Source organism: Rhynchophorus ferrugineus, unplaced genomic scaffold, assembly GCF_030347505.1.
Source record: "Rhynchophorus ferrugineus isolate W39M unplaced genomic scaffold, kcgeb_rfMv2 rfM10, whole genome shotgun sequence".
NCBI classification, from domain to species: domain Eukaryota; kingdom Metazoa; phylum Arthropoda; class Insecta; order Coleoptera; family Curculionidae; genus Rhynchophorus; species Rhynchophorus ferrugineus.
In genome coordinates, this window is record NW_027472589.1 from 26186658 (window position 1) to 26201738 (window position 15081).

Below are 15081 nucleotides of genomic sequence, written 5' to 3' on the forward strand. Positions count from 1 at the left end.
TTTTAAAAGTTCCATTCAGCGAAATTTTGTATCAAGATGTATTTCGAGATACTTAGCGTTGTTTCTATGTGTAATGAGTGTTTTATTTATTGTTATTGGTGCTTGTGCGATATGATTGTATTATAATTAGAATTATTTATATTGTCACTTACCTGGTGGAATTTCGGAAAAAACGTTCCAAGGAAGGTTATGGTTATCAGATTTAGTCTAGTGATTTACGGGCCGAATTTCGAAAGGAAATTGCAAATGTGCATGAACAGAACTGTATTCGGCGAACATTCGTACCCAGGTTTCAAAATTGGTGCAAAGTCGTACTGCGCATGTACCTTGCTTAATTCCAGTGTTCGCTGCATAACTTTTAGCGCTTGAACAGAACTTAGTTCTTGGAGCCGCGAATGGCGCCAACACATTTGAGCGAAAGTGGGAAAGATTGGCAGGATTTTGAATGAGATAAGATTTGGTTTTGAGAGAATAACTCTATTTGTCCTTGTAATTTACCTATTACTATAAAGATGTTTCGAAATATATGTTTAATATCTATTAATTATTAATAATAATCCATATAATTATATAAAAACCTTATGAAAAACGTGAAAAATTAAAATATTTATATTTTACTTACAAGAATCTTGTTATGAAATCTGAAATAATATTTAACTTGAATTTCTATATTGCAAATGGTCAAAAATGCGTCAGAACAATATTTGTTTTTCTTATTTTTCATTGAAGGGAATTACATTTATTGATACTTTCCATAGCAGAGAGCTTGTCAAATATGGAAGAATATAGAAAATTAAGTTTATCAAGGGTTGTTGGAACATTATTTTTCAATATATTATTGCTTATATATGAACATATTTGAAAGTTATGTAAATACTAGAAATAGCAATTGAAGAAAGGTTGAAAAAATACAACAATATCATATTACTACTAATTTTATTTAATTCATCATACTATTCATTCACCCATTAATAGCACTACACTCAACAATCGGTTTTTAGCTTCTTTTCCTAAATAGTGGCATATTTTCGACCTAAAAGATAAACTAAAACTCATTAAATACAGTAACTTTAGAAAAAAGTAATTTATCTATATTATTCTTTAGACAGCAGATATCATCACTGCGGTTTGAAGGTGTTACTCCTTAGTTTTCTCCAAGATATGTCTGAAATGTGCTCGTTAGTAAGTTTCTTTTTAACTTTATAATTTGAAAAGATACTAGCATAATATCCTCTTATAAGGACTGTGGCTCTTCCACCCAAATCATCTTTTACTGGTCAGGTTTAATTTTTCATACTACTTAGCCAATGTGTCTGAAATAATTTAAACACAGTTAACAAATAGTTCACATCACCTTCAAAATAGTAATAACATTTCTATAATATATTCATACACCATACAGTAAATACAAATTCATACCTGTTTATATAATTCTTGAAAATTTAAACGATGAAAACCGTAAAATGATTTTTGGTGACCGAAACTATCCAAGAGGAACCGAACGTGCCACGAGTTGATTTCGCTCACAGCGAACGGAGAGATATTCGCCGAATGCATGCCGAATCTTCGCGCATGGACTTGCGTAGACCCCGAACCGTTCGCAGGATACATTAAAAATCATCGTGGTCTGGTAGATTGATTATACTGCGACGGCGCGCGCGTCCCTAGTGTTGAGATATTTGAATATTCTCAGTATTGCTTGGGACGTCACGAGTAGAACTGTGTCTTATCTATAACCAAACTTCTGGTATCGGCATAGTGTTCGTCTTCGAGGAGTAAAATATACTCTGTATTAGTTATTAAAATAAAGAGTAATGTTCATACGCTTTATATTAAGCTATATATACCATACATATGTATATATAGTAAAAATTACCTTAAAAAACCGTAAGAACATGACATTAATTTACGAAACATTTTGGAGGAGGTAAACAGAAAAATACAGCATAATACTAAATTTTTATGTCATATTAAATTATATATTTCAAAATTTAATATTAATTTTATATTATAAATTAGAGGATATAAAACAATGAACCTTAGCTATACCATAAACTATTTACTAAATTACCACATATTTGAATATGCAATACAAATGTATTATAAATAAATAAAATTTTATAACAACTCTATTGCAGATACAGTCCTTTATACTTTTCACACTAATTACTAATTAATTACAATACAATAAAAGTTGCAATACAATGTTTTTCCAAATAAAGGCAATAATATATTTCATGGAAAAAGGGCGTACCCACTAAAAAACCACCACCATTTTGTGTATATAATTAATATTTTGTGTTTTTTTATAGTATATATACATTTCAACTATTTTCTTTTATTTCTTCTTAGTCCTATTTTTCTCTTTGGTATTTTGCCCGATTACTCTTCCTTACCAACAAATCATACAGTTGTAGAAAGCACAATCCTTTCCTGCACTTCTGCAATGCCTATAAATTGGACGATTAATTGAAATTACTTAAATATATAATTCCCTATTACCTGGACAAAATTCAATTGCCGAATATTATTCTGGGATTCATATTGGCTACTTGTATTTGCTTCAATATTGAGTCTTATAACATTCTTAACAAAAAAAAACTTATATAGAGAGGCCCAAATTAACTATTTGCCCATAACTCTTTTTGACTTATCGTACCCGGCTTAAAATTTATTCGTAAGATAATAATCACATCTACAGTTTTGTGGAAAATAATACCTTGATGATAACTCTTTATACATTGGTATATAAGCTTCTTGACTTCTTGTTTTCTGAGAAATTCTTTAAGCAATATTTTTGTTCTTTATCGTCCTGTGGCTTTCAACTTTCAAAGCTTTACGAATTCTTAAAATATAGATTAGATTGTTTAATATCTATTATATTATGGATCCGGCAATGATGCTGCCTAGATTCAGTATGTACGGATACTAAAATCATTAAATCGGGGACACATAGAAGGCAGATGATCCTTCTTGTCATCGGCTTTAGTTGTGCAGCAAGCTCCTAGTGAAATATTTCTTTCTCTTGCTGCTAAGTATGTCATTTTACAAACTTGACATATTAATTTACTTTCACTGCAAAATTTAAGTCATTTAATTAATTTATTCTATGTGTAACAACTTAAACTAAACCTACCTTTGACTCTTCGTATTTGTAATCCTGTTAAAACCATGAAATGTTCAACTAAAAGGGCTTCTTTTTAAGTAAAAAGGAACATCACCATATAACTTATAAAAAAAAACTATCAAACGCCTTAATAGTTAAACAAATAAATGTCCAACATTAACTCAGAGCAATACCGTTTATCACCATTTCTTATGATGAACGCTTAGCTTGCAGCAGCTTGCGTGTTGCCAAATATAAAGCAAGAAATATATATTGTACTAAATAGTAAAAAGCCTATCTAATCTATTATTATTTTTTGTTTCAAGGCAAAATATAAAAGTTAATATCAGAAAGTCTTGTTAAATAAATGATTTGTCTAAATTAAATTACATCCATAAGGCAAATAACCCAACGGTAAATTTGACCATATCGACTTTTAGCATTTTGGTTTGCGGCAAGTAGATTGCGCCGACGAATATACGAATAGTTCCGAAAGTAGCCGCCGGACTACGATGATTTTTAATATACACTACCGTTCGCTTCGTTCATGCCTGTACTCACCATAATAACACTTGGTATTGTCAAATCAATGATCAAAGTATAAATAGCAACACTTGTTGATCGTTGGTAAAAAGGAGACTTTAAAATATAAAAGAAACTCTCCTTGGGAAAAAAGGTACCTCTGCATGCCCGACAAGACTTGATTGATATGTTAATTGATGTTTAACTGAGTATAAGATATTACATATTTTTAATATTTTTTCATAGTTTCACAAACACATTTTGAATTTACGGAAGAATTATAATTGAAATTATTTCACAGTTCTTATAATGTTAGAATTATATACTTTATATAAGCAGTATAAATTTGTATAGGATTATTTTGTTTATGTGATTTTATTTATGCGAATAATATATATTTTTGACGAGACATTATGCATTGTTGAATGATTATGTTTGTGCTAACATTTTTGTTATGCATCTTAATTTCAAAAACATCATATGTTAAATACCGATAAAATATAAAACTAAATAAACTTTGTATATGCGTTGATAAGAATATAATAAAAACATGATCAAGATTGAGTTCTCCACAGTAACAGACCAGAGGTAGAGTCAGAAACAGAGCAGAAAGAAATGGCTTTTCGTATAGCGTTTGTTTTGATATTGTTATTTGGTACAATCAAATGCGACGACATCTTTGGTAAGTTATTTTAGTTCTATTTTTTTGATGGATAGCAATAAACAACTTATACGAATCAATGAATACATAAAACGTACATATTAACTGTGAATTAATTTTAAGGGATTAATTATTTTCATTGTGTGCGAATCAATAAGTAAAATGAAACAAGGTGTCAGTGACATATCTAGTTTTTTTTGCTTGAATGAGACTTTAAGGGTATCAACTGATTAAGGATTATTGACATAGAACCTGCAAACCTCACTACAGGAAGTCAAATTGCACGTTACCTCTGCGAGATTGATTTTAAAATTGATTTTTTTTGAAAATTTTGTCTCACAAGCTTTTGACCGGGTATGGAATTTGGGATTAATATACAAAATGAGCAAATTGCTGGCACGGTATTATTGTCTAATGCTGGAATCATATCTTAGAAAAAGAGTTTTACCTGTAGAGGCATTACTGCACTTAAAACTTAAACCTATTGCGGCTAGGGTTCCACAGGGTAAAGTCTTGGGACTGCTTCTATATCTATAAAAGAAACAGTACTTGGAACATTTGCGAATGACACAGTTATCATGGCAAGAGATGTACCTCTCTCTAAGGCTATAGAAAAAGCACAAGTAACGGCCAACAAAATCTTCAAATGGACTAGAGACCGGAAAATACAGCTTAATAGCTCCAAATCTGTCCATGTTAATTTTACGTTGCGGCGAAATGACAAAGACCTAAATGTATCACTTGACAGATCATCGGAATATATCCCGATGGTAGGTTAAACTGTATACATTATGTTAGACAAAAAGCAGATCAGATTATACTCAAAGTCAAGCAACTGTACTGGTTCGACGGAAGATACTCTTAACATGACACAAAATCAAAACATTGGTTTATCAGTCAATCATTAAACCTATTTGGACCACCAAACCAACTCGTAATCCAAAGCAACCAAAACAAAGTTCTACGATTAGATGCCAGTACTTATCGCTATATAACCGATGAGGAGCTGTACGATGACCTCGAAATCAAGTGGATTCACGAAGTGATCCAAGATTTCGCCTTAAAACTCGAAATAAGGTTGCTAAATCATAGCAATACAGCTGCTGGACAACACGCAGGAAATCAGAAGGTTGCAGCGAATTAAACCACACGAACTTGTTTAGTGTAAATGTGTATTTTTTAACTTTAGCTTAAGTAGTTTTTAGTTAATTTGTTTTATTTTAATTTCGGAAATACATAGTGATGTATTAATTACCCTACTCGTCTTGCTTGTGTATTAATGAAAGTACAACAGAACCGTAGTAATAAATTAATTGCAAATTAATTTGTAATAAAAACAATAATTAATTCCAAAAATTGCATCTTCGACAATCATTACTTTTGTTGTTTAACTTGAAGAACTTCTCTGTCGAAGAACACCAAACCCTTTTAGAAATTTAAGGTGATGGTGTCAATTATTTGAAAGTTATGATTTCTGTATAACACTTGGACGTAACACCTTAGAAGACAAACAAGTTTAGAGACAAATTACAAGAAAACCGAGCTCAAACTCTCAAATACCTTTCAGAGAGCTAAACAATTTATAAATGATTTGTTGCCACATTCTATATATCTTAAAATTTATTCACAGTATTAGTAAATACCATGTAGATGATTTTCATAAAACAAAAGTTATTATATATAGTGATACATTTGTTTACAGATATAACTGATGAACAGCTCAATGAACTCATCGCTCTGAAGAATCTGACCGAGCAACTCACCCTATTGAATTTAACCTATGAGCTCTCTCAAGGATTCATTTTATATGACGATTCGGACATATCATTTTATGTATATACTAAGAACTCTACTGACGGCACTAAACTTAGGTACGACCAAAGTAACCGACTCAGTTACGTGGCTGGATTCGACAGTAATCTCCGGACTGTCTTTATCATACACGGTTGGTTGAACTATTACAAATCAGAAGTGAATACAATTATAAGAGCAGCTCTTTTGGCTCTTGACAAGAGCTTCAATATAATATCGGTGGATTGGTCCCGGTACTCTTATCTATTATACTCTTTGTCAAGACTGACAGTTCCTAAAGTCGGCAAAACTGTGGCACTGTTCATAAATTCAATGATGGCAAAGTACACTTATTCAGCTGACGATATTATCCTTATTGGACACAGTTTAGGTGCTCACGTAGCAGGCTTCGCTGGAAAGGAACTGAACGGTACTTTAGGGACCATCCTAGGTTTAGATCCAGCTGGGCCGTTGTTTTTCGAGAAAGACGAAAACACTCGATTGTATATCAACGATGCCAAATATGTCCAAGCCATTCACACGAATTCGTTCTTATTTGGAGTCAATTTTCCTATAGGAACCATCGATTTCTGGCCCAACGGGGGATGTTGGCAACCGGGATGCTCTCAGCTTCCTATCGTTGTTGATATTTGTTCCCATTTGATGGCTTACAGGTTCATGGCCGAATCAATCGGGAACAACCTGTTTTATGCTAGAAAGTGCAGTTCTTATGGTGAATATGAAAGCGGAAATTGTTCCGCTGGTACGTCGGCTTTGATGGGCGGTTTAAACTTGAACATAAGGTGAAAGTCAAGTAATTTTATTAATGAGATCGATAACATTGGTGTTTTTGTTTCAGTCTCAGTGGCGATTTCTACTTAAAGACAAATTTGTGCTCACCATATGGATTAGAAGATATTTAATTAAGTTATTTTAGATGAACGATGAACGAATGAAAGTTTTTTTCTACTAATATAAAATAATAAGATAGTAAATATATTTTATTTATTAATGTATTTAATAAAGTTTGCATAAAGCTACTAATTTTAATAAAATATTTTCATTTATTTCGATGCATTGGTTGCCTAATGAACAGACATGTCTTAAAAACAATCATACCATTCATTATAATTCTACAAACACCTTGATCGATGTGATGTTCGCTGATGATAAGTGATATATACGCTGATACATATGTTGGTTCTGGCAACTGATGCATCGCCTGCTAATGTAAATCTCAACAGGGTTCAGTTAGAGTAGGTTAGTTTAGGTATTTGAGATCAGTAACACAAGAGAAAAATGGGTCATGTACTACTGAAGTTAATAAGCACAATTGGTCAAACTAAAGACCCTTTTGCTTCTCTAGGATGGTGTGTATGGAGAAAAAATATAATCAATACTAAAATCTACCTCTTGAAAAGTTGTCTTTATGCTCTTTGTTCAATAAAAGAGATTTATAAAGTTTCTTTGTATTGCATATAAACTGCACAGTAGAGCAAGGGATCATCATTGACCCAACAAAGATGGTACGTAAAAATACCCAGCAAAAATACACTTTCCATAAAACTACGTTAAACCCCAAATGATTCCCTACCATCATTACACATAATATTGGCTTTAGTGGAACAATTTGTAAAAGTTTTGCCTAAAGATGGTTTTAAATATTTTCGCAGAAAACTTTTTCATTTACGAAAGAAACTAACTGAAAGAAAAGTTTTCGTTGTACTTTGATATTCGCAACTGATGAAGTTATGACTAAGACTAAGTAAGATCGGCAATCAAAAAAACACCTTTCGTACCATCGCACTGTTTTTATCGTATACATAAATTCAATAATGGTGAATTATAGCTACTTAGTTGATGACATTATCGATTATTGTTGTTGGACATAACTTAGGGGCTCACGAAGCAGGCTTCGCTGGCAAGAAACGGTATTTTAGGAACGATCTTAGGTTTAGATCCACCTGGGCCGTTGTTTTTCGAGAGAGAGAACATTACTCGTTTGTATATCAACGTTGCTAAATATGTCCAAATCACTCACATAAATTCATTCATATTTGGAGTCAATTTTTCTATAGGAAATATCGATTTCGGGCCAAAAGGGGGATCTTGACAAATGGGGTGCCCTCTACTTTCTATCGTTGTTGATATTTGTTCCCATTTGATGGCGTACAGTGTCATGGCCGAATCAATCGGGAATAACCTATTTTATGCTAGAAAATTCAATTCTTATTGTGAATATGAATACAGAATTTGTACCGCTGGTACGTCGGCTTTGATGAGTATATATGCTAATATTGGAATGATACAGAGAGGATTAGCATGGACAAGGACGGCATAGAAAATCTAAGAGCATATTGCTTTGAGGGGAAAAGCGAAGAGTCCCTACTGGAAAACTTCTTCTTCTGAAGCACAGATTTGAAATCCTCCACTACTCTGCTCTTTAGATAATTAGATCAGCTCAAATGGAGCCTGATGGAGAATAATAAGTTGTGGGAAGTGAAGAAAGAGTTCTACCAGTGCCTTAATAATTAATACCTATAATACTTACTTACTATTTGTAACTAATACGTTAATTTTTTTTTGTTTTGTCATATTTTTATATTTCTATATTCTTATATTTTTATAGTCTTATATTTAATTAAATTATTTGTGATGAATAAGTTTTTTCTCTATTTTAAAATAATAAAATAGTAAATATATTTTATTTATTAATGTATTTAATAAAGTTTGCATAAACGTAATACTTTTAATAAAATATATCGATTTATATATATGATATGATATTCGCTAATGATAGCGTTATATTAATTGATACACATGTTGGAGCTTATATCATCTTTCAGGATATCATTTGTTCTGCAGAGCTATAGAACTTCGGATTTAATGAAGACAGGGCCAAAGTATTGAGAATTGATGGATCGCCTGCTATTGTAAATCTCAACTTAAACATAATTTTACATCAAATTAATACATAATATTAATTATGCCTACTACTAGCTATGATTATATGCGTTGGGAAGTTGTCATTATGCTTATTGTTTAATAAAAGGGAATTACAAAAATTTCTTGTATTATAGGTAACAGGTCAATTGAAAAGTCCCCGGTCTACCATAGTAATTTTCTTTGGCAAAACTAGTTTTTTTTATTCAGCATAATTCCCTTCAAGGGTGCATTTCCCTTTTCGATACCATTTTCGGCGATCACCATTCGGCGAAAATTTCTTCCCAGCGAGCGATCTCTTGAGATTTCAGAACAGGAAATAGTTACTGGGGGCCAGATCTGGAGAATACGGCGGATGGACGGATTTTTTCCACCGTTTTCACTGACTTGTGACACGGTGTATAGTCTTGGTGAAGCAGCACTTTCTTTTCCTTCAAATGCGGCCGTTTTTTGGTGATTTCGTCCTTCAAATGGTCTAATAACGCTATGTAATAGTCGCTGTATATGTGCCTTACATTTTCAAGGTAGTCAATGAAAATTATTCCATGCGTATCTCAAAATGCAGACGCCATAACCTTGCCAGTCGACTGTTGCATTTTCCCACGCTTTGGAGCGGGTTCATCGTGTGCAGTCCACTCGGATGACTGTCGATTGGACTTCGGAGTGAAATGATGGGGCCATGTTTCATCCATTGTCACATATCGATGCAAAAACTCAGATTTATTACGATTGATCATCTTCAAACACTGCTTCAAATTATCAAGTAGTCGTTACTTTGGTCGCAAGAGAGCTCGTGCGGAGCCCACTTTGCACAGAGCTTTCTCATACCCAAATATTCGTGAATTATATGATGTATACATTCAGTTGATATCTTTAGAGTGTCTGCTATTTTATTCAATTTCAATTTACGGTTATTCAAAATCATTTTGTGGTCAATCAAATGTTTTCGTCTGTAACAAGCTCTTTTGGGCGTCCACTGCGTTCACCTTGCGCGTCTTCGGTGCTTATTTCTTCGCGGCTAAACTTATCATACCAATCCTTGATGGTTGATTTTCCTGGGGCAATGTCCGGAAACTTGGCATCAAGCCAAGTTTTGGCTTCAACGTATTTTTTCCCTTCAAAAAGCAATATTTTATCAACACGCAAAATTCCTTTTTATCCATTTTTTTTCACAATAACAAAAGTTGCTTCACTCAAAATGCTGTAATTCAAAAACTAATGATCCGACAGCTGTCAAATTTATACACGCATCTTTTGAGGGTTAGCTAACTAAAAAATTTGGATTTAGTTCTAGTAGTGCCATCTACATGTCAGGCCGGAGACTTTTCAATTGACCTGTTAAGTGGGAAGCAGAATGAGGGATCATCATTGGTAAAAAAAAACAATGGCAGATGATACCCTTTCCATTAGCCTCAAAAAGTGTAATTTGACCAATTTGTAAAAGTTTTACCTAAAGATGGTGATTGTTTTAAATATTGGTGTAGAAACTGTTAATGCTCATTTATGAGAAGCTATACTGAAAGAACGGCTTTCAGTATACCTTGATATTTGAAATTCACACACATTTCTGAGACACAGATTCAAAATGCCGGAGAAATGCGATGACTGATTACTGGATTGCAGCCAAACCAGCGTCGTTCTTTCGACACGGTATCATCATGTAGTCAGAAAGCTGGGAAAACTTGAAGACGGCGTTGAAAACCATTTGGCCAATACATGCTGTATCAGTGTTCCTCAATCAGTTCCATTATGAAGTTAAAAAATGTTACGAAGAACACGTACGTTAGAATATGTATATGCACTTATCTAATATTTACAATTTAGTTGTCGTGTCAAGTCATATATATAGCACATGGACTGAAAATTCCCGGGCCACACATCCGAGATTTAGTTTTATTGCATTCGCCGCATATTCAGTTAATACTAGCCTTCAAAAGAAACCTGTTAAAATTTCATGATATTTTACTCATAAGTTTGTGAGTTATAGTTAAGAGACCCTACTTTTGTTATTTGTAAAACAATGGATCAAAAACAAATTCTTGTTTTAATTTTACACTGCTTCTTGATGGGAAAAAATACCATTCGAGCGAAGCAATGGCCTGAAACGTGTTATAAGGACTCCGCTCTATGACAAACAACAATGAAACATTAAGATGCTGACTTCAACCGTGATCGTAGAGACACTGATGGTGCAGAATGCAATGGACATACAAATTAGGTGGTAACATCAGAAAACATTTGAAAAAATCGTTCTGAATGATCCAAAAGTGAAGTTGCATGAGTTAGCTAACATCGTGAAGATATCGAAAGGGCGTGTTCGATTTATATTGCATATTGCATTTCATAATGAGAAAACTCTGATCAAAATGGGTGCCGCGTTTGCTCATTGTTGACCAAAAACAAGAACGTGGTGATAATTCTGAGCAGTGCTTGGCCAGTTAAAAACGTAACAAACCGGAATTTTTGCGTCGAATGTGAAAATGGATGAAACATGAATCCGTATAATGGATGGAATATTGTATATCTACATGGAATATTGTATAGTAGTATTGGAGCGTTTGCAAAGCTGAAATTGCAAAGAAACGACCGCATATGGCAAATAAAAAAATTGTTTCATTAAGACAACGCACCGAGTCACAAGTCAATCAAAACAATGACAAAACTACATGAATTGAACTACAAGTTGCCCCCACATCCACCGTATTCGCCAGATTAGGTTATGAGAGACTACTGGCTGTTGGCAGACATTAAAATAATGCTCATCGCCAAGAAATTCCGCTCGAATGAAGAGGTTATCGCTGAAACTAAGACTTATTTTGAGGCAAAAGATAAATCGTTCTATAAAAGTCGTGTTCGAATGTTCGAGTGGCGTTGGAATGATTGTGTGACTCTTGATGGAGGTTACGTTAATGAATAAAGCTAATTTGAATAAAAGAAATGCGTTTTCTTTGTACGCACGAGACTTTTCAGCCCATGTTTTATACATGTCAAGAGTTAAATAATTTTAAAAAATGGCTTTAAAATATTGTCATAATTTGAAGTTAATTTAAAATAAAGTTTTCTAAGTTTATTTTTATTGAAATTCGGGTAGGGAGTTGTACAAACCAAGCCAGACATAAATTACATTCGAATTTCGCCCACTGAGCGATTACTAGTTAGGTTTTAATAGATTATATATTATCAATCAGCATTAATTCTTCTTCCGAGCTGTGAATTATGCTTTTTCCAGGTCATGCACCGTAAAACTATTTCTATAGATAGGGAAATTGTTAACACAACAATGAGGATGACAAACATTGCGAAGATTTCGTAATTTATTACACGGAAAAATAAAAACAACGCAAATATTACTATAAAAGAGCGTCAAAAGTTACACAATACACAAAATCAAGTGCAACCACACTAATTTTGAAATATTCCGATAAAAATATTAATATAAATGCGACTAAAGGTGCATCTCTCGTAGTTCCTGGTTCACATAAAACATGCAGCTGCACTTGGTCATTGTCTTGACATCGCTGTTTGCTTATTGCAGATCCGATGTCTACAACAGAACAGGTAAGTCTGACTTCAGTTTTAATTCGTTTTTTTTAATTAGATTTTATTTTTAATATTAGATATTTTTTTTCAAAAATTAATTCATGACTACTGAATAACTATATATAGTAATACTATAGTTTATTCAAAGCTAATAATTAATTTAATACCTACCGCAATCTGTAAATGTGTCTTAGAATCAGACAATATTTTCCTTTTCATTTTATTTTAATTAAAAAGAGACACAATGCTCTCTGATTAGTTCGAACACGTAAACGAATGGGTCTGTTAAAGTCACAAATTGAGATGACGTATACACAAAATAACTTTGAATAGACTATAACTACATAGATCACAGGGTTGAGCTTTTCTTAAGTCTGCGTCCTAGTTCAGTGTTTTCCAAGAGTTGCGGCACTTCGTCATTTACACTGAAGTGAAGTCTTTTCTCATGTCTTGTTGCGAATATTGTGATTTCTTCTATACTAGTTGGAAAAAGAAAGTCTTGTTGTGAGTAACTGTTCCTGTAATATCTGATGAGTCAACAAAACTTGTCAGCACTTTATTTTAAAATACTTGTATCATGTTGATATTACTTTTTGCAAAACACCACCATAACTAAAATTCTATAGATTCATATAAGTTTTTAGTATCTGCTTGTGTGGCAGTAGCTGACTATGGTACGGATAATTTAGATTTTTTCCCAAATAGCCAATACATTTTTTAAAATTTTATTTCTTTCTTACTATACAAATAAAAAAATTAAACTAGGCTACTTCTAGGAAAGTTTCGCAGGAAATTAAGCACCACTTTAATTTCAAAAAAGCACCAGGCTATAACCTTACTACGGAATAGATTCTTAAAAACCCCAAAGAAAGCCAAAGAACAACTTGTTTAATGCTTCGTTAAGTACAAGATGCATGGAAAACTGCCGAAAACATAATGATAGCAAAACCCGGTGAAAATCTAAGTGAAGTTGAATCATACCGCCCTATTTTATTTTTTTTTATTTCCAGTTATGGCTAAAATCTTTGAGAAATTGATTGCGAAACGCCTTAGACCTATTCTCGAGTAAAGAAACTTGATATAATCTCAACAATTCGGTTTCAGAAATATCCACTAAACAATCGATCAAGCGTATTGAATTACAATTGTTGTCTTTCTCAATGTTTCACGGAGAATGGCATGAAGAAGTACATAAAAGCTTTATAAAATAAAGTCATTTGTGCCTAAACATTTCTATCAGCTATTAAAATCATATTTGATTGATCTATACATCCGTGTTACGCATAAAGTTGGGGCCAGTACTTTATCTCCTTTACATCACTGATCTCATAACATTATATAACATCACCACTACCTTTACACATTTATTTGCAGATTCAAATATCGACAACATTTCTGAAATCAAGACGCTTATTAAACTGTCCGATATAAAGAGTAACCTGAGCAAAATTTCCGACATGTCTCGAGTTTTCCTGGATTCCTCCATCTTATTTTACGTGTACACTCAATCATCAATTGACGCCACGATACTCACCCACGATCAGAGTAATTTGCTTGCATCAGTCAAAGGTTTTAATACCGAAATTCCTACGGTCTTCATAATACACGGCTGGGTCAACAACTACGAATCGCACGTTAACACTTACATAAGAGATGCTCTGCTAGAATATGCCGACGTCAACGTCATCTCCGTGGATTGGTCCTGTTATTCTTTCCTGGAGTACTGTATCGCAAGGTCGAATGTCCTCAATGTTGGTAGAACTGTCGGCCAATTTATAAAAGGAATGATCGATACTTTCGAGTATTCTCCTAAAGATATCATTTTACTAGGGCACAGTTTGGGTGCCCACGTGTCAGGATTTGCCGGCAAGGCACTGAACGGTACTTTAGGGACGATTGTTGGAATGGATCCGGCTGGACCATTATTTTTTATAGATAAACCGGAAGATCGCTTGAATCCTGGAGATGCTGAATACGTGCAGGCTATTCACACGAACGCTGGAGGGTTGGGAGCGGCCTTTTCCTTGGGTGACGCTGATTTCTGGCCCAACGGCGGGTCCCTACAACCACCTTGCTCGCCATCATTCAAAATAATAAAGGACATATGTTCCCATGATTGGTCGTACGTTTACATGGCCGAATCAATTAAGAATAATAAGTATTATGGTAAACAGTGTAGTACTTATAATGACTATTGCTATGGCGCATGTGATACCAATCCTTTTAATCTGATGGGTGGCCTGGATTATGATAAAAGGTGGGTATAATATTTGCCGTAATTCATACTGACTGATGCTACTTTTATTTATTGTTGCAGCGCCAAAGGGAATTTTTATTTAAAAATATTTTAGGAGTGAAGATCTTATAGCACTGACCGACCATTTGGAAACAATATATACTATAAATATTTATGATAACAATTAGTTAACCCACACATATGTAGACCTAGTAGCAATAATAATAAAGAAAAATATAATTTTAATGGGTTTATTTATTTCATTTAATCTTTAATATATAA

At 33.4% G+C, this 15081-nt stretch overlaps 1 protein-coding gene, 1 long non-coding RNA gene and 1 pseudogene across 2 annotated transcripts in view; 2 read left to right on the top strand and 1 right to left on the bottom strand.

Moving 5' to 3' along the window:
• Nucleotides 1-1024: 1024 nt before the first annotated feature.
• Nucleotides 1025-15081, bottom strand: part of LOC143203945 (uncharacterized) — a 30493-nt gene continuing 16436 nt past the window's right edge. Inside the window, exons 2-3 of the long non-coding RNA XR_013007470.1 lie at nucleotides 1220-1313; nucleotides 1025-1165 (exon numbers count right to left, since the gene is read on the bottom strand). This is a non-coding gene — a long non-coding RNA (uncharacterized LOC143203945). The remainder of the gene's footprint in view (nucleotides 1166-1219; nucleotides 1314-15081) is intronic.
• On the top strand, nucleotides 4153-15022 carry LOC143203408 (uncharacterized). Its single transcript, XM_076415528.1, has 7 exons — nucleotides 4153-4310; nucleotides 5992-6883; nucleotides 6940-7000; nucleotides 7978-8080; nucleotides 12507-12581; nucleotides 13938-14820; nucleotides 14881-15022. The coding sequence occupies exons 1-7, from the start codon at nucleotides 4244-4246 to the stop codon at nucleotides 14912-14914; spliced, it is 2115 nt and encodes a 704-aa protein (XP_076271643.1). The 5' UTR covers nucleotides 4153-4243; the 3' UTR covers nucleotides 14915-15022.
• Nucleotides 8345-8444, top strand: LOC143204375 (uncharacterized; annotated as a pseudogene).

Excerpts from the sequence above, each read along its gene's own strand:
- LOC143203408 (XM_076415528.1), top strand. The coding sequence starts at position 4,244 with ATGGCTTTTCGTATAGCGTTTGTTTTGATATTGTTATTTGGTACAATC. Across the intron at positions 4,311-5,991 it reads CAAATGCGACGACATCTTTG|ATATAACTGATGAACAGCTC; the intron begins GTAAGTTATTTT and ends ATTTGTTTACAG. Across the intron at positions 6,884-6,939 it reads GGTTTAAACTTGAACATAAG|TCTCAGTGGCGATTTCTACT; the intron begins GTGAAAGTCAAG and ends TTTTTGTTTCAG.